The following is a 21,521-nucleotide window of genomic DNA, read 5'->3' as shown; positions in this document are numbered from 1 at the left end:
CAGCAGGTCTACAGAAAGCTTCCTTCAATCACAACCATATTGCATCCAGAATATAAAACATTTATTATGAAAATTTTGTTAAAAGTTTTATATACTAGAAAAATATTCAATCCATGTTTAAGCTTTGTAAATTAAGGTATAAAATGTTTTTAATTTTAATACAACAATTCTATAACTTGGTAACAGTAGTCAAGCAAATTAATAAAATTAACAAGTTTAAAAATTATTTTAAGAATATTGTTTGTTTGTTTGTTAAACATAAACCTACACAATGTGTTATCTATGCTATACTAATCACTGGTATCAAAATCCAAATTTTAGTGTTATAAGCTTTCAGACTTGCTCCTGAACCATTGGAGGGCTTAAAATATTGTTTTTATTTTAAAATGTTGCAAAGTACAATGAAGACTTGTCAATTTCCCTTATAAAACTTTCTCTTTACTAATAAATACGATTAAATTTCTTTTAATGTATATAAACCACTGTCCCAATGTTTTCCCAAAATCTTGTTTTGGTAATCACCAGGCAGAGCATAGATAACTCACCACGTAGTTTTTAGCTTAACAACAGAGAACATATAATTTACTCTTGATCACTATATTGTGAAAATCTAGACATTAGCTTATGGGTTTGCAATGCAGGGCATGGTAACTGCATGTAGCTCATTACATACACTTCCCCCAAAATCTAAGTGTAAGTTTTTATTTGTCAGAATAACAAACACTCATCAGGTATACAGATTGAATGATAATTTCATATTTGCTTTATTTCTCTGAACATTATTATTTTTGAATAAAAGAAACATGATGCAATTACATTTCACACCTGCTTTGATGTTTTATTCAAATTACAAAGTCTAATTTGACAACATAGTTGTCATCCAGTTGGAACTATTTCAGAAATAGTATTTCTCAAGATCGCAAGAATCGATACACAATTCAAAAGAAAAATCCGCAGGAAAATCACTTATACTGGATTATCCATTCCCTGGGATTCAGCATATGAAACAAAGCCACAACTTAACATATTAAGAAACGAAATAAACACAGCCACAAAACTATGTTCACCCAATAAAATTAACGATGAAATCAACAAAATAAAACAACACTTGAACACCAACAAATTTCCTCCAAAACAGTTAAAAAAATTACACACACACCCTAGACCAACAACACAGTCAACAACAAACAATAATAAATCTCAAGAAACAACAAACTACAAAACTTTACATTGCTGCATATCATATATTCCCGATATTGCCAAAAAGTAACCAACATTTGGAGAAAACTTATAACAAAACGCAACATTCCAGTAAACACCAAATTTATTCAAAAACCAGGTACAAAACTAAAGTCCACACTATGTAAAAACTACACTGTCAAACACAACACCAGCATTATTTATAAGACACAATGTAACAACAGCCACGACTTCTATATTGGACATTATTGGTCGTAATGGACAATCTGGTTTATGAGGTTTGGGGATGCCGTATATTTGCGGTGTGCGTGAGTCGGTTTTACGTAGGTAGGAATAAAGTGTTTGTGAAACTGTGTTGGCTTTTTTCATTTGTAGTAGTAATTTGTTCACTTGCGTCTCGTGTGTCTTTGTTGGATTTGTGTGTATTGGTTTAAATTTGTTCGTGTCTGATAGGATGTTATTCATTTTTTTGGATGTATTCATTCGTGTTCATTATGACTATAGCGTTACCTTTATCTGCTTTTAGAATTTTTATGTTTTTGTCTTGTTTTAGGTTTTTAATGGAATTAATGTCTCTTTTTGTAAGGTTGTTTTTTCTCATAAAACCATCAACATAATTTCACAAAACAGAAAACTAAAAAAGTTTACAGAAGTTCCAACCACTGAAGCCTGCAAGATAGCCTTAGAACTCTATATCCGAGACCCTAACCCAACTATAGAAATTCTCAGTAACCAGTTAGCAACCCTCATAGAATTCACCACGATAAAGACAAACTTCATGTTTAACAACCAAAACTATATACAAACAAATGGCCTAAGCATGGGCAACCCAGTATCACCAGTTCTAGCCAATATTTTTATGACACAAGTTGAAACACAGCATTACATCCACCACTATACTGGTACAGATATGTAGATGACACGGTTGCGGGATTCAAAACTACAGAACACATACTTAATTTTTTTCAATCACATTAACTCTATACATCCCAACATTAACTTCACATGTGAACAGGAAGAAAGCAATCAAATATCATTTCTGAACCTCAAACGTACAAGAACCGACACACAATTCAAAACAGAAATCCACCGAAAAATCACCCATACTGGACTATACATTCCTTGGGACTCAGCACATGAAACAAAACAAAAACTCAACATACTAAGAAACCAAATAAACACAGCCATAAAACTATGCTCACCAGATAAAATTAACGATGAAGTAGACAAAATAAAACAATACTTCATCAACATCAATAAGTTTCCTCCACAAACCGTAGAAAACATTATACGCACACACCTAGACAGAAAGCAAAATCAACCAACTAAAGTAAATATATCTCACGAATCAAAAAACCACGAAACCATATACTGCTGTATACCATATATTCCTGACATCAGCAAACAAATAACCAACATTTGGCAAAAATTAGTAACAAAATATGACATTCCAGTTAACACCAAATTTATTCAAAAACCAGGCACAAAACTGAGGTCTATACTGAGGTTTACACTGACAAACACCACACCAACATTATTTACAAAATACAATGTGATAACTGCCACGACTTCTATATTGGAGAAACAAGTAGAAAAATGGAAACCAGATTCAAAGAACATAAAAAGTCACCTTCACACGTTTTCGAACACTGCAAGTCAAATAAACACAACATAACCATAGAAAACACTTAAATACTAAATAAAGAAACAAACATAAACAAACGCAAAATTAAAGAAGCCTTACTTATACAACAACTTAAACCCAAAATAAACCAATATAAAGGAACGCCTTTATTCCTATATTAAAATAATAAAATAAATAAAATTATATATTCAAACATCTAACACCGCCCTCTACATTTCGACACTCAGTTACACAACCCCTTTCAAACATGTGGTCAGCTTCCGGTCAGTTACCTCTTTCTTTGTGAACCTGACGATGACCGAAGAAGGTCGAAACGTTGTTCGCTCTTCTACGTAAAATATTTTCTCAACCCAAACGAGCCGTTTTGCATATAAATTTCTCAACAAGTGGGTTTCTCGACATCACTGAGGTCAAAACATTGTTCTATATTTTAATAGAAGTTTTAATACCCATACCAGCCGTTTCAAGACGCATTTTTACTTCAAGTGGGTTTCTTGTCATCACCAATTAGAACTTTAAAACTTGAATTATAAGCAGGTGTGTAGTAAGAAACCTCAATAGGAAGTTGGAAGCGTAATATAATATTTAGGCCTAAGTCATGTTGTGTTTCTTAATGTTTTGATCTTGGACAAAACAAACCGAGAAGAAGAGTTAAAAAAAACTTATTTGAAGAGATGTCGACCCAAGATTTGGCTATCAAGGTTCGTGGATCATAATTTCTTACCTTTTTCCAAATGCTGAGGAAGCTATGATGTTATACGTCAAGAAATAAGTGTAAAGTTCAGGATCAAAAGGCCGTTTTTCCTTTAACATCTTACTAACACAGGAGTCCACAACATCTTGTACAAGTTCAGCTAGCTTTTCACTTGCAGCGTATTTCCTAGTGAAAGAATATTAAAACAATAAACAGGTGACATCCATATTGATATTAAGATAATGAACAAAGTTGTTTACATTACTTCAGAATCAGTCATCTATGTAATCTCATTCCATGAGAACTGTTTAAATGTAACATGTTCCGTTGAAGAATACACAAACACACACACACACACATATACAAATCCTTTCTGTGGTCCACGTTTTACCAGTTGGTATTGTTTTACACCAATTACTTGTAGCTTCTGATCCAGCAATGACAGCAGTCACGAAAAACTGGTTGTTGCCACAAATCTATAGAACCTGTGACTATGCTGGAATCTGTTACGTGTGAATGTTTTATTGGGGTTTATTGTTGAGTAAGGATCTTTCCTAGGAGTAAACATAATGGAGATGTTTGATTTGTATCTTTAGAGCTTCTGTGAACGACAAAGATGGAGGGAGGCTCCAAACCTCCCAGTGAAATGTTGATAGCTTATGCTACTTACAATTAACTGCTGTTGAGCCTCCTTGAAGTCATTTTAAAAATGTGGTTATGCCAAATTTACGAACCTTTGTGTCAGAAAGATGATAAGTCATTTTTCTTAAACTGGAACTTTTTTGATTTCTGTTTAAAATATACTTATAGGGTTCCACTTTTACTTGAAATAATACATGGAATAAAAGTACTAATGAGTGTCGTACTCAACCTTTCAACCAAACCTTGTTTATGTCCTTTTTTCATATAAACAAATTTTTAAACATTTTATAGATAAAAAAAATATATATTTAAATTCATCGACAGGCTTGTTTTTACTCTGATATAAACTCACCTGACAGCTGAGTGCGCAATCTTTCGTAAAACTTCCCATTCTGGAGAATAATCAGCAAACATAATGTCTTCATTTTCCTGCTTGAACATATTACCTATCCCACAAAAAGTTGACGATATAAACTACATAGGTTCTTAACAATATTAAATATTTATTTTAATTATGGGAAAACCAGAAGCCACAAACATTCAAAGACACAGTTCACAACTTTACCAACCTGCATCATCTCACTAAGTAGAAAGAACAAAATGCTTCCGTAGTGGAAAGTTATATGTTTGGTAGATTATTTTGTGTGATTTTAACTTTGTTGGTTGCTTAATCAGTAAACTTCTAAAAGGTTTGTTTGTTTTTGTTTTTTGAATCTCGCGCAAAGCTACACGGGGGCTATCTGCGCTTCAAAACGTACAACTATTAATAAATAAAAACTGACTGACTGAAACTTCAAGATTTTCAGCTATACATTATTGTAATCATTATATGCATGAAGAACTAGTTGGGAAATTTCATTATATTATTTATCAAGTAAGTGTAAGTCGTCACTTATTGATATGACAGTTTTATACACACTTACAATGCTGAGAAATAGAACTACGAGAATTAGTTTATATTTTCCCTGAAGCTGTTATCAAATTTAACAGTAGTTAACCCCGTACTTCAGACCTAAGCACCGATTGGCTGCCTCAGAGAAGAGGAAAGTAAACGATGATAATGTCATAGTTCCAAAGTTTATCACCAGGTGTGACGATGCCAAGGAGAGATGACATCATTAAGAACTCATTGCTGGGCTACCATAACAGGAGGTCATGATACAATTACTCCTACAATACATATCTGAACATGAATATAATTAATTGTTAATTCAATACTTAATTACGTTATTTATAATTAATTTGTTCTGAAAGGATGCCTAGCATTAAATTAATTACATTTTTAATGACTATTTGAGTTGTCATAAATTTATTATTTAGATATCAGTTTCATGTATATAGGTTTTCAATGCTAACTAATTAGTTAACTACATTTCTTGTCCTCAAGGACCTATATCTTATTCAGTTAAGTGATTAAAGATTTTCAGTAACATGAATATAATTTAAAAACTCTTTACACAGTTATTTGTTTTAAATATTTAATTTCTCAATTTTGCAATCTGATGTACGTTCACGTCCTGTTAAAGACGTATTTACATGGAAGTATCAATTAATTACCTTTATTTTAATGACTGTTTATTTTAACAAATCAAAACATACCACTAGACCATCCATGAAGGTCTGTTACAGTAATCGACTCGTAATCTGAGGGTCTTGTGTTTGAGTTCCCATCCCACCAAACATGCTCGTCCCTTTTACCTAGGAGGTTGTTAGATGTAATGGTCAATCCCATTATTCACTAGTTAAAAAGTATCCCAAGGATTGGCAGGGGGTGGTAATGACTAGCTGCTTTCCCCAAACTCTTTCACTGATAAATTAGGGACAGCTAGTGCGGGTGGTCCTTATGCAGCTTTATGTGCAATTTGAAACAAATGAATCCTCGATAAAACAGTAAACATCTTGCTAAGCCACCATGACAGGCGAGCAATATCCTGTATTTATTAAAACGTATACTTCTTATAATCTGATTTTATAATATTTTACATTTGTTTACTTTATCTCATGTTTTACCGAGATGGACTTTTACCTACATTTATATTTAATTATGTTAAAATCATTTTTTTTTTGCATATTTTATACTAATACAGTTTGCTACAACTAAATGTAATAAATGAATGACTTTCTGTTCATTCATACAATTCATATTATAAGTTCACAAAACATTGAAACTAATTCATAGACCCATACAATATCTAACCGATGTCACAGATGATCACTCGTACACTTGTGATAGAAGCATGATGATCTTATTGTCTTAGCACGTCATAAATAGTATAAAGAAAAGGCTGTCACTCTCTTATGGATCGTCACATATTATTTTTAAAGCAATTAGTTTATTAATAGAGAAAATACTTAAAATAACAAACTTACTATTTTCTGTATATTACTCACTTTATGTGTAAATCATATCATATAAATAAAACCCATGAAGCTTCACAGTCATCTTTCTGTGTCATTGAAAGCCATTAACTCAGTTCTATCTGATCAGTAACATTTCATTCAAACTGTGGCACTGCTTAATTCTTAGATGACCATCACGTGGTCACTGTCACAACTGTTGAAGGTAAAATTGTCTAATATCTGTTGTATATACTTGTTTTATCACATTATATGTCATATAGAAAATCTCCACAATACTATAAATTGGTTGAAAATCATGATCGTAAAAAACCTTTAGTTATAAATAAAGTAACTATTCTTTGACTATTTAAAACAATTATATTTCCTTATGTGGAAACTTTTACTGTTACATTAATTATTTCTCGTTTACAATTTATCGAATGTATAAAAAGTCATCGGTTATACATCAGGGTTCTGTGATTTTATTATATGAAACTTACTTCTCATTATTGTCTAATCTGATATTTTAAGTATATCTAAGTGAACTCTCTGATTTAAGTATCACTCATGTTGAAACATTTGTTAACAAAACTAAAATACTATTTTCAAAACTTTTTAATTTATAAATAAATGTCAAACTTAGTAGTATTTTATAATTAAATAACACACCATGAATATTAGTTTCTAACAAATCCCTGCTTGATATAGAAAATTCATGTTTCATCATAACGCTATGTCATATTGTTAATATATAACATATTTAGCAAGCTTGCTGAAAGATACTTGAACAAAGATATACTAACATGCTGTTTGAGAAAACTTCATATTTTATAAGATACCTCAAGTAGTTTATTACTTACAATATATGAAACATGAGGTGCTCCTCATTATTAAAAGTATTAAAAGTTTCTTTATTTTAGAAACTGTGCAAAACATTTCATATATTTGAAAACTAATCTGTTTGTCCCATGTTGTGCTGACCTTCACATACCACTTCCCTAGGGGTTAAAACTGATATGTATATCAGTATATGTATGTAAAAACTAGTAATGTATCAAACATGTATGTATAGGTTTACTTCTCTATCATTACAGAACAAACTGGAATTGAAACAAAGTGTATGTCTACCATTTACAATCATTTGACAATGATTTTGTATAAAAAAGTTATATTTTCTTCCACTTTACCTTATAGAAAATGTACATTCACAGTATTTGATGGTTTAATAGGATATTATTTTCTACTTCTAGATTATTGCTCCCCGCTAGTACAGCGGTAAGTCTACAGATTTACAACGCTAAAATCAGGGGATCGATTCCCCTGGGTGGGCTCAGTAGATAGCCCGATGTGGCTTTCCTATAAGAAAACACACTCTAGATTATTACTTTTCGTTTTTAGTCTAAAACTCACATATTTATTGTACCTCAGCGGCACAGCAGTATGTCTGCAGACTCACACCGCTAAAAGTCGGGTTTAGATACCCGTGGTGGGCAGTGCACAGATAGCCCGTTGTGTATTTTTGTGCTTAATTACAAACAAACACACATTTATTGTTTAAATATGACACACAAAGTTACATACATATAAGTAGTTTAACTTCTTGAAGATGTAATAATTTAGGCATGTGCAGAAATATAAGTATCGTCCATCTTAAAGTTTGGACAGTTTTTTTATCTGAGGGTCAAAGTCCTCTAACAGCATAATAATCTTTAATATTTACAAATAATACAACTGAAATAAGGTTATACATTAAGGTATAAAAAGTGATCAGTAGAGAAGGGAGACACTTTTATAATAGCTTTGTGATCATTGATATCTTTTGACGGTAAATTGGTGGACATATTGTCACTACAATATTATTTATGCCTGTGAAAAGAAAATGTTAGGGAATGAGTGTTGATGACATTCTTGAGGTCCTAGGCTATGTGAACGTAGCAGACAAATGCTGAGATAATCCGAGTTTCCCCCTTTCCATACATACAAAAGTTTTTCCTCAACCTAAATATATGACAGCTTTCTTTGTTACCTCTGAACGTATAAATTCATTGCTGATGGAAGACCTAATGTCCAATACTCGAGTTCGTGTGTTGGCAGGAATATGTCGTGTCTAAAGTTGATAACTGGCATAGTGGTTTGACAGATACTTTGATATATTTTCAGCTGGTTGAAAATGTCTCATCTAAAGCTAAGTATATAACTAAACACTGTAGCATTACAAACTGATATAGTGTGTTAACTGATGTTTTGACACATTTCCAGGTATCTGGATATGTCACTTTTAAAGTTAATAACTGATAGAGCGTTTTTGACAAGTACTTTGACACATTTACAGCTGACAAAAAATATCATATCTAAATATTAAATATATAAAAAATTTGACATTAATCACAAGTATACTATTTTAACAAATACATTAATATATTTTTAGCTGACACTAAAAACTTGAGTGCTCGACATTAGGTCTTCTATTCGTGATAAACTTACATGTTCAGATATAATTTAAGAAAGAGGTCGTATGTTTAGATTGAATATAAGTTTTTTGTATTTCTCTACGACACGACGGGAAAACTTCCATTATCTTGGTACCTGTCTGCTAGTTTTGCTTAGCTTGAGACCTCAATATTGTCAAACACTGAATCTCTAACTTTTACTTTCCGCTGGCAGGCGTATGTTGACTGTGATGTCCAGAAAATATATAATTAATGTTTCGTATCAATGTATAGCGAACTTACATAGATAGCAATAACGTTTCATCATTGATAATTATATTTTATAAACTTATTGTTAATTCATTGGTTGTTTGGCGTTTATTGGCGCAGAGCAACTTGGTTATCTGCGCCAAACAACTAGTAAAATATTAAAAATAAAAGTAAAATTATGAAAATACGTTAAAAGGAATCATCTGAAAACAAAACAAAGTCCAATTTTTGAATTAAACACTTAAATAAGTTAAAAAGGCCAATGACCCTTAAAAATTTAAAAACACAACTGAGGTGGATAGTGTCACTATCGTCAATGACATTGTTCAACGTCAAGGATAAACCCTTGGTAAAAATATGCTTAAAATGGTGCCGTTTCTCAAGGCTGTAACAACGGCATAACAGAAGAATGTGGGCTATTGTGACTTGAATGTCACACAGACTACACATTGGTGTATCAGTCCCAGATAAAAGAAAACGATGAGTTAGAAAAATTGTGACCAATGCGTAGCCTAGCCAGGACAACTTCCTCCTGCCAATCCTTACAGAAGCAACACAGCCAAAGTCCAATAGAATGTTTTATATGGAAAAGCTTGTTATCACGCTGCTTTCTCCAAGTCGACTGCCAACTGGCGCAAAGCCGAGCTTTGAACGCAGAACCGTAGCCAATGTATGGGACTGACACGGTTGTGATAGCACCAGAGCAGACAGACTGCCAGACCAATAAAAAGCAAGCTTGAGTTCCACCAGTGTGAAGGGGCAATTATACTTATAGAGATGATCAGTCTAAAAGGAAAGAGGTGGTCGCTCTGCCTAATTCTTGATGGTTAAGAAGATGGGAGATGATGCTGAAGTGCTAGATGGACAGAAAAAGCTTTCGACAAAAGTATCGGAGATGCTCTGAGCATCAGCAACTTTCTGGCTCTCAGAGAACAAGGTCGAAAGGGGAAAAGAAGTATACTGTCCACTGTATCTTTCCCAATCTTGTCCCATATTACCTTGAAACTTGTAGTAGAAGAGATGCTAGTTGTGTACTTAATTCAAGATTCCTTTGGCTTTGACATCTTACCTACCGAGCATTTACATGGGCCAACTGAAAAGCGATGCAGTTTAAAAGTGTAGGATATCTATGAAAGGTATCCCAGGCCCATTTTTGAGAGTTCCGTTTCATGTGACAGGCAGGATTCCACCATAGATGAGGATACCATATAAAACGTGTCGAGGTTTTAGGAATAGACAGAGCAGCTGCTTGGACAATACAGTCAGTTATTGCTGCCATACAGTTGTCTATCAATGGTTTATAGACGACGGCAAAATCAAGTTCCAAAAACAGTGAAAGAGGGCCAGTTGGCCTGGTCCAGCTTCCACCATGGCACGTGGGTTTGGTGGCATTGACTATGGCCAGTCTTCCTCAGTATGATAGGAAAGTGATCACTGCTTCGTGAGCCATCGTCAGCCCCTAAGAGAAAAATGAAGGGAAGCAAATAGAGAGATCAGTAAGAGATTGACTAGGTGCATGAAAATGGGTATAAGTAGCGCTATTGAAGAGAGAAAGGTAGTGATTTGAGAGCATACACTGTATGGAAGAATCCCTCCCATCAATATCAACACCATCCCAGAAGAGATTATGTCCATTAAAGTCCTTCAGGATTAAAAGTGAAGATGGCAACTGTTCAATGACTGATCACAGGTCTCCTCAGGAAAAAGGTAAAGAGAACAAACAGTGATAGTATGACAGGGAAACATAGATGTCTATAGTCTCCAAGGATGTATCGAGTGCTAAATATAGGATAGGCACATGCTGATCAACCAACAGTGCCACCCCTCCATGCATCCATCCATCACACAACCTCTCATTTCTATGCAAAGAAAACTGCCAGAAGGTGACTGTATTGGCAGGCTTCAGAAATGTTTCCTGTAAGGAAAGACACACAGGATGGTAAGAATCAATCAATGCTTTGATGTTATACAAATTCAAACAGAAACATCAACAGTTTTACTGTGGTAAAGTTGACATTTTTACTTATGTGAAGGAGTATTAGATGGAGTGCCTTTCTGTTTTGGACCACGTCGTTTTTCTTTATTAGAAGGTCTGTCAACCTCCACGGATCTTGTACTGGGTCGAATGGGTAGGTCTCTGTCACTAGATTGAAAATTCAGTGACTTAGGGCATGAACGAATAATCGTTCTGCATCTCGGGACCAAAAACGAAGATGGGCCCAAGGAAACGTCAAAGGAAGTGGAGCCAAGGAGCCACTGGAAGGAATGGGGATAGAGATAGATGCTGACATTGACTTGTCAACTCTCTTAACCATGGATGGCAAAAGCTATGTTGAAGACAGGAAGAGATCTGTCTGCACTCCCACTGTAACAGTGGGATGAAGTGCAGCAACAAATGCCTGAGATGGAGCAGTGGACAGTAACTTTCGAGCCTCATGGTAATAAATGTTGTGAGCCATTTTCAAATGCTGTACCTCTTTTTTTCCACCCACCTATGGCAAGAACGAATGTAAGAGGGGTGAGAGCCACTACAATTAGCACAGAGGGTCTATTTCATACTCGTAGGCATCATGGTCCTTGCCAGCACAATGAACACACGTCAAGGAACCATGACAAGATGTCTTCAAGTTACCAAATAACTGATACTGAAATCATATGAGAAGGTTTGGGATATATGGCAGCACCTTGCAATTTAGATAACTCACCTTGATGGTGACATATGGGTGTGATGATGTAAACATCAAAACCAGGACATTGGTCAGAATCATAATTCCATCTTTGCGAGTGGTGACAAACCTCACTGCAGAAACTCCTTGGGTGGAGAAACCAGTAAGGATCTCTGACTCAAGGATGTTCTTCGAATCCCTCTAAACAATAACTCCTCATGACAAATTTAAAGTAGCATGGGGAACAACCTCAATGGGTATATTCTCAATTGCCTTTGAATGAAAGGGAGTTCACTCTGTTTTGGAGTGGATGTTTCCACCAAGATATCCCCGAAAATAACTTTTTAACTGACTTAGGAGCCTCTAGTTTCTTCTGAATAAATAGGGAAATATTTTGCCCTAAAGATTTGTCTGGTAAAGAATGTAATATCAGAAAATGAGGTACAGGTGTTGAAGAAGTTAAAGATTGCTGTTCAGAATCTTCAAGAAGTGGTCATTTATCTATAATCTGTTTTTTTTTTTCCTATCGGCCTCCAGGACAATGGGCAAGTCTCTTTTGATGGACTAAGATAATGAATGAAGAAAATGAGAAATCGAGGTGTTGAATCCAACTGTGCAACAAAGTCGTCCATGCATGACTGTTTTTCAATAATCTGTATTTTCATGGATTGGGGTATACATAGTAAAGGGAGGAACCTTTAGTGTTTACTGACTTCACAATGCACTACAATGCCAAACAAGGACATTGCAGCAATGTCAGGGTTTTGTGAACACTATACCTAAATACCAGCATCAGACGCAATACCCACAACACCCACTGAGAACATCCAATACTGGTACTTGGTTGACCCTAGCCCAAGTGGGCCAGCTGACTGACCCAGCAGGCACCCCTAGGCCGCTCATGTATAAGAACTCAAGGCCAAAGTGGTGTGTTCGGGTTGGGTTCAGTACTTTCAGTTTACCTCCTCTGGGAATTCACAATGAGAGATGTATAGCTAATTAATTAAATATAAAACAAAAATGTATTTAACTGACATGTGTTACTACATATTTAGTTTTGTAATGTTAACCATTTGTTTTAAACATATTATAAATATAAAGATACCGACAGTGTTGTATAATATCACTGTTTTAGTTTGATAATATTTCCTGTAAATATGGAATATTTTTCAATGTCACGTTTAAGTAGAAAAGAACTTTCATTTTATTCTGAATGGACTGAACCAATAGTTTTTTAGACACAGTATATGATAATCGTATGCTGAATAATAGAACAAACATAATAATGAATATAGTAATTGATGTTTTGTATGTGACAAACTAAATTATATAATTCATACTACCAAAAATTTTAATCACTTGATTTATATATTTTATGCCCTTGGACTAGCTATCCAGTTCCATTATGTATTGCAAAATAGGCTTGGTCAACTCGGAACTGGTCTTTGCTTTTTTAATCAGGCCTGTCAGACTTGATAAACTGTGTGTTAAAGGTTGGTGATGTTATTATATCCAAAGTACTGTAAAAGAAAGCTTGACATTTGATCATGTGTTGTCACAGTCCTTTCATCTTACAATAATTTATATATATGCGTGTTCTAGATCGACATCAGATACAGGTTTGCAAGTTTGTGAACTTGTACTAGAAAGTGGAGAAACAATGTATGCAATTAGCAAAATCTAAACCACTTGTTTATGTGCAATTTACTGATGGTGTCTTAACATTATATGGTCTGAAAGCTCTGCTATTTTAACTAATAGTAATCAGCTAGTCGTCCATTTACTATATTTTGCTGTAGGGTGATTATTAGATAAATATGTATGGCATGTGAAAGTGAAACAGAACACTGTCTGAAATAAATTATGTCCTCCATACTTTCACAGTATTTATGTTCGTTCCTCAGTGATCAATGACTGTAGGAAATGGATGAATAAACAGTAAGTCATTTATTTATCATATTTAGCTGTAGCAAACTGTATTAGTACAGATGTTGATATATTAGAATGGTGATTTTAGCATAATTAAATATAGAAGTTGGTAACGTGTAGAAGTATTGTTATGTATATATTAGTTAAAATCCTATAAACAGTTTTTGAAATAAAAGAAATTAAATATATACATATAATGAAAGTCTGTCTTTGTAGAACATGAAATGAAGTAAATATGTAAAATATTATATTCAATTAGTAAAAGTGTTATTACACAATAAACGTTTTACTGAAGGTGTAAAATGTTTTATAAAGTCAAATTAGCAAAAGTATAAGTTTTAATTAATACATGATATCACCCTTTTTAGGTAATTAAAACATATAAGTAAGTATCATTGTCGCCTAGCAATATGTTTACTGTTTCATGGACGGTCTAGCAATACGTTCTGGTTTGTTTAAATAGACATTCGTTAAAATAATGGTAAAGTATTTAATTTACTAATGAAGTAGACTAAGGTGTTATTTTACAATGAATTAATTATACACCATTTAATCAACTATCAAATTCATGATTAATTATATTCATCTTCAGACATGTATTGTATGAGTTATTGCATCATGACCACCTGTCATGGCTGCCTAGAAACACATTCTCTACTTTGTGTTCCTATTGCTTAATCATCCATCAGTACTGCTTGCTAAAACGGCCTAGCAACGCGCCCCAAACGACAGGCTCACTTGTGTTAAATATTGTCACGACAGTCTAGCAATGTGTTTTCTAACACTCGCCACTAGATGGCGACTTTTTGGAACCATGATGTCATCATCTTTGATGAAATTTCTCCTTGGGGTCGGCACCTTGTGACGCCCTCTAATGACATATTTTGTAACTGTGACATAATCTTCATTGACTTTCCCTGATTAGTTGTAGGGTAATTATTGGTTATAATATCTATGATTTCCGTAAGTGAAACAGAACATTGTGTGAAAGGAGTTATGTCTTCCATACTTTCACGACATTTGCGTTTATTTTTCAGTGATAAATGACAATATATATTTAGTTGTAGCAGATTATATTAATGTTGATTTTAAAATACGTAAAATAACATAAATAGTGGCGACCTCTCACGATAGCGTTTAAACTATGATGTCATCATCATTGACATCTCCTCCTCCTTGAGGAAGCCAATAAATGCTTGAGTCTGGAGTGTGGGGATAACTCCTTCTGATAGACTACTTTTGACGACTTAATTATCCCTATAGGTGCATATCATGCTGTATCTATTTCTTAAGAATTGTCTGTAGAGATTCTTCCCTGAGATGAAACTTATTTTTGTGTCAGTGTGTTCTAGTTTTGTGCAACGATTCTTAAATCAACTAATATCTTACATAAGCTTCTTCCAAGCTCACGGTTAATGAGATTGAGAGCACAAAGTCCAGTGGAATAACATCAAAAGTGAGAGAGAGATGTGTGGGCATTATATATTCTTCTTTATCCAGAATGTTAATTCAAATGCGTTTCCATAATCTGTAAATTATGTCTGAACATTCTTTGTTTTCATATATTCTTGATATTAAGCTATAAATATATCTGCAACGTTTTTCACACTTTTAATATTAAATTGTAGAGTGGGGTGCAGAATGTTCACAACTTTTTACATTTAGCATTAGAGCTACTTGGAGTATTTTTATACATTTATTTCTTATTAAGATGCAGAGTTAGGGTTACAGAATTTTGTTATTTTTTATACCAAGAGATAGAACTACTTTTATAGAGTTTTTACATAGTTGATATCAATCAGTTAGAGCTATGTGCAGTGTTTTTAAACACTTGATTTCGAACAGTAGGGTTAAACAATTCCACCATCTTCAGACTTACCAATTATAGATTCATTTCTACCAATGACGTCGTTTCTTCTTACAATGAGGGCTTCACGTGCAGCATCCCAGTTGTCAACAACCACAACAGGACGACTGCCTATCCACAATGTGAACACAGGACCAAAGTTCTTCTTCCATTCAGCTATTTTGATGAACTGTGGTGTGTCATCTCTGAATGCTGCGAATTAAACAATAACGATTGTTAAGTGAATACGAGGACGACAGTCTTAAGTATTTGTTTTTTATTGGTAATGCATAGTGTTTTAATTATCAATTGGACATTAGATTTTTGACCACAAAAATAAGACCTTATGTTCCTTAACAAATACTTAGCTTTAATTAGTGTAATCAAACAATGTTTAGACAATCTTGTATGAATATGTTTGTTTGTTTTTTGAATTTCGTGCAAAGTTACTCGAGGGCTATCTGTGCTAGCCGTCCCTAATTTAGCAGTGTAAGACTAGAGGAAAGGCAGCTAGTCATCACCACCCACCACCATCTCTTGGGCTACTTTTTACCAACAAATAATGAGATTGACCGTCACATTATAACGCCCCCACGGCTGAAAGGGCGAGCATGTTTGGTGCGACCGGTATTCGAACCCGCGACCCTCGGATTACGAGTCGAACGCCCTAACACGCTTGGCCATGCCGGGCCGTGTATAAATACGACAGGCAACTTTCGTCTGAGAATAATACTACATTTAGTTCTTTATACATATAGAATTATGTAATTTATTCGGGTAATCTTTCTATAGAACTCTGCAAGAACAGTGAAATGAGTGTTCTATCTCTGCTCCACTCTTATGTGTGAAGTTACATTGCATGATCATTTTGTTCTAGCCCACTATTTCACAAAGTGCTCAAAGTAATATGGTAGTTAATTTTTAATTTCCAATATAAATTCCTTAAAAACGACATTTTTTATTAGTTTACCCAATTCTTAGGCTGGTCTTTATCATTTGACATTTGGATATAATGGTGAGTTTTAAGTACAAGGAAAGGAATGTTAACTCATGTATGTATACGTGTAATGAAATCCAAATATGCGGGAAAAAAGGCGAATTGATAAATAAATTGTGTAAGTCTAAATATCACATAGTCAGAATGGTGTATAATTACGCACAAGCAATTAGATACTGTTAAAAAATGAGAACCTGATTAAAAACAGTTCTTAGTTTGACATCCTGAACTTGAGTTTATTCGTTGAGCCAAATTTTAAGTTGTTTTGAGAAATGTAATATTTTAAGGTACTTTGATATTTATTTTTGTTTAATATTTATTTATTACTATGGATAAGGTCGTGCCTCGTGTATGCTGCATATATTAAACTTATTTGACTGCTATAATATTGTTTAAAGGGAGAAAATGTTTAAAAATTAAATACAGATGGAATTGAATCCTCGACCTCCTACGTATGAAGGAAGCGCGAGGTATGCCATACGATCCAAAGCCAAAATAATTGTCAACATATATAGCATTATTAAATGAAATACTATATATGCAAGAAAAGTATGTTTTAAGTAAATAAATCTTTTAAATAATTCTGGTTTTTATTCTCTATTTGGACAAAAATGAAACAGAAACCTACTGAATATGTTGTATATAAATTAATGTAAACACGTGGGATGAATGTCAAGGAAATACACCTGTTTAAACACGTTGTTTTTGTAGATATTTGACTAACATCTTGATATTTTTTTTCTTAATCAAATTTTTGATAGAATGACGTAATAAAATAGTGATTTTTAAAATAAAAAAATGTGAAAATTCAACTGTACCCAGTTGTTGGTATTTCTCATAATTTTATGTTACTTCCACAATGGTATCAACTCCTTTTGCCCCCCAGTGGCTCAGCGGTATGTCTGCGGACTTACAACGATAAAAACCGGGTTTCGATACCCGTGGTGAGCAGAGCACAGATAGCCCATTCTGTAGCTTTGTGCTTAATTCAAAACAACAACATCAACTCCTTTTCTACGCTCTTAAAAGTTTAGCAAAACTTGGGTACAATATTGATTTTAAAAATACAGGGTGTTTGGAAAGTCACTGTGCAGTTTTGTCTGTTAATAAATATATAAGTGTATAATGACTTTTCGAACACCCTGTACATGGTATTAAGAAGTGTAAAAATCAACTGCTTTTCTTTGTCGGCATTTCACTTATTTTTCTTTATCTTTCATAATAGCATCAATTTTTTTATATAATATACTCTCCACTTAAGTGTAAACAACGCGTTGGGACCACTACCATCAGTAACGGAAGCCTACATAAATACATGTATAATCGTAGTATCTGTTGTATGTTCATATAACTACTTCGCAGAGTGTGGATGCATCTTTGCCAAAATTGGTATGGAGATTCATTAGGCCTATACAGAGTACATGCAAATGTTCAGTTTTATGTTTTATAGGGTTTTTTTATGGGCGCTTTTGCGTTTTTTATCACTACTTTGCCTCCTATTGATGGACCTAATGAACCTCCATATCATATTTGGTGCTAATATGCAGTTCTACATTTTGTGTTTTGCAGTTTTTATGAGCGTTTTTATTTTACAGTCACATATAATAGAAGCAACTTTTCATGTCCCAAAGTAACATTTGATTAATCATGAATTTATATAACTTCTATCCAATACTCCAGATGCATCTAGATTCTAGACCAGTAGTTCTGAAAATTTTAGAAAAAGGAAAAAAAAAAGAATCATAGTTTAATTTATTTTAATCTTGCCTAAAAGAAATTCAAGTGCCGCGGCTATTGAAGATACCTTCAATGTTATATCTTTATCTCTGTGTACTGACATTGATAAAAGACACTTACCCAACAAATTGCCCACAATGGGTAACGGAAAAGGTCCTGGCGGATACTTCATTCTTTTCACAAAGTGTCTTATCACAATGAAGGTCAACAAACCAACAAGGGCCGTGGGAAGCCAGCCTACGTCATTTAGTAGTTTATACAGCATCTGGGACAACATTTTTTACTGAAAAAACAACAAAAGTGATTTTTCAAAGTGTTGAATGTTGTATTTAAAATGACGGCGAATCTGGTTTAAATTGTGATGTTCATAGTCAGCATTAACACTAAAATATACTATATAGACGACCCCTGAACATTGTTACTTAGTTATCACAGAATCATTATACCAGTTGTTCGTGCTTCTATTACGACTTTCATAACTTGCTCATTCAGTAAGAACTGTTTATATGTTTGTTTTTGCTAATTTTAAATTGCTAAATACGAAGGAAGACAGTTAATTAACAGCACCTAACACTTTGGTTATTCTAATCAAACAATATAATTTTACTGTCACTCTTATAACAAACATAACATACATATATATATATATATATATATATACAGTTAGGGCAGTGGGTTTGTTATAAGAGTGACAGTAAAACTCGCTAATTTTCTATTAAAATGCAAAACTTTCTCCCAAGAAAAACATTTCAAAGTTTAATAAACTTTATTTTTGTTTGCCACAAAATGTAACAGATATCTGTCATTAAACATCCGAGTATTAACTTCTTTCTAACACGTTATACCATATTCTTCTGTTTAGCAATTCTACGATAAACTCAGTGTTTACATAATAAGGGGCTAATAGAAGCTGTCCTATTTAATGTGTAACTTACTGGTTGTTCAGTAAGTGTGTGTGTGTATTAATGGTGCACACTTTAATAGATATAATTCTACTATATGCAAGCTTCGTCTGTAGGCTTACAATTTTATATTTATACACCCAAAGTAAAATTTTAAAATAATAAACCATTAAAATTTGTTAAGATCTCTGTAAATAATCTTACCTCTTATTCTACCCAGCGTCAGTCGGTCGTGTCCAAGTTGTATAGTGGAGAGCGCAAGAGTATCGGGTGTAACTTACACTGCACATGTCTTGAAAGTTACTAGAAAGTTTACGTCACGTGCTCTCTCTGTGTGTAAGACCAAGGCTATTGCTATCTTCATTATAAAGATTGCCGAAAGCGACATAACCTGCAAATCCACTTTTTATATGTGTTATAAGACAATGTAAATAATAGTCTCGTTTTGCAAGGAACAGTGGAAAGATGTTTCCAGTATTAATCAAACTGCCTTTTTTGTTTCTTTAATTCCGTGCAAAGTTACGTGAGAACTATCTTCTCAAATCATCCACTAGAGGGCACGTGGCTAATCAACACCAAACTCCACCTACTGTTGAACGCTTTTCAGATCATAATGTGAGATTTGACAGTGATTCCGTTAAAATACTCGTAACCCCAAAAATCGGAACGATTTCTTTTTCGTCGTCGTTGTTACGGGACGCTAACTAGGAAACCTCGATCAGATCCATATTCCGGCATGCCAACCATTGGGTCGCACTCGGCCCAAACTTTTTTGTGGTTTTACTTTATGACTGCTGTCATTATAAGTATGAAATGTCTCGACAACATTGCATGAGCTCTGTACTATGTTTGTAAGTGTAGTGACGTTGTTGTTTTACTTTTTAGAAAAACTGATTTAGAAGAACTTCTCTGGAACAATATTTGGAGAAGTTGGAGCGTTTTACTTACATGTTAGTGATAAAATGCTTATCTCATATCTCGTACACTATCAACCCCCTGAAAGTGTTTATCACAAAGTCACATTCCATCTTACTGTGCCGTACAGTTAGATCCGTGTCAAGGCTGAATAGAACAATAAAAAATATATATGGGAGGCTCGGGTTCGACTTCACAACTACCCTACGGGAAGTCGAATTTTGAAGGTCGAAGTGTGGGATGTATTAAGTTTATTTTCCTTTTCGACGTTTGAAGGTCATTACGTAGGTTGCGATTTTTTATCACTAAAATCGTTTTTTTTTGTAGACTCTATACATGCTGTCAAACTAATGAATTACGCCATTTTCTAATTTCTTTGCAGGCTCTGTATGCTGCCAGTCTATAGAACAGTTAATTTTAAAGAAACTGTTAGCGAGATATTAACTTGAAAATATTTGATTTTTTTCCTCCTTTCAACATTTTAATTCGTTTTCTTTCTTTTGTCTTTTTAACACTGTATTAAAACAATGAACCGAAACCGTATCGGATTAACACCTTAAAAATACTAATTATAGTACAATTAACACCTTACGAAATAGTGCTTGTAATTAAGCACAATGCGCTATCTATGCTCTACTCGCTACGGGTATCGAAACACGGTTTCTAGTGTTGTAAGTCTGAATACATACAGCTGTACCACTGTAGATGGGAGGAAGTCATGAAAACAGTGAACGAGAATCAACCCGGATCATTTACAACTGTATTCACTGTACTGGATTAAACCAGGAATTTTACTTTATCTAATAATAAATGTCAGGAATTGAAGTACAGAAAAAAGTGAAAACAAACAGTTAGGTTCGTTTTCGCAGGCTTTATAAAAACAGACTTCGTTCGGATAGTTTAGTAAGTACTGTAATTAACAATGTCTTGTGGTTTATCTGATGACCCATTAAAAACTAACCTATGAATTTTGTATCTCCTATGCACGTGAAAATACCGGCACTGAACGCAGGTGAACGACTTGAAAGCTGAGACTTGATGTCCTGTTTTAAATGATAAGACAAAAAAACATATTACATAAAATAAAAACTTTAAACTAGGAGAAAGGAGACAAAATAGTGCTGAAAATATTTTTATTGTTAAATTAACTGACACCAGTTTGTGATTCCTTCTGGCAAAAAAAAAAATTATCTTTTTAAATCAATAGACCCGACATGGCTCGACTCGTAATCTGAGGGTCGCGGGTTCGAATCTCCGCCACACTAAACATGCTCCCCCTTTCAGCTGTGGGGGCGTTATAATGTCACGA

The 21,521-nt window shown here is 33.9% G+C and overlaps 1 protein-coding gene across 1 annotated transcript in view; it reads right to left on the bottom strand.

Annotated features, from left to right (window-relative positions):
* LOC143250780 (cytochrome P450 1A1-like) overlaps positions 1–19,657 on the bottom strand; it is a 32,866-nt gene extending 13,209 nt beyond the window's left edge. The window contains exons 1-5 of the mRNA XM_076501760.1: positions 19,502–19,657; positions 18,516–18,678; positions 15,695–15,874; positions 4,534–4,627; positions 3,570–3,725 (exon numbers count right to left, since the gene is read on the bottom strand). Coding sequence (XP_076357875.1) covers positions 3,570–3,725; positions 4,534–4,627; positions 15,695–15,874; positions 18,516–18,672 — 587 coding nt within the window. The 5' untranslated portion in view covers positions 18,673–18,678; positions 19,502–19,657. The remainder of the gene's footprint in view (positions 1–3,569; positions 3,726–4,533; positions 4,628–15,694; positions 15,875–18,515; positions 18,679–19,501) is intronic.
* Positions 19,658–21,521: the final 1,864 nt, after the last annotated feature.

The sequence above is a fragment of the Tachypleus tridentatus genome, chromosome 5 (assembly GCF_004210375.1).
Source record: "Tachypleus tridentatus isolate NWPU-2018 chromosome 5, ASM421037v1, whole genome shotgun sequence".
NCBI lineage: Eukaryota > Metazoa > Arthropoda > Merostomata > Xiphosura > Limulidae > Tachypleus > Tachypleus tridentatus.
The sequence above is the reverse complement of the archived record's forward strand: the minus strand, read 5'-3'. Positions and strand labels throughout refer to the sequence as shown.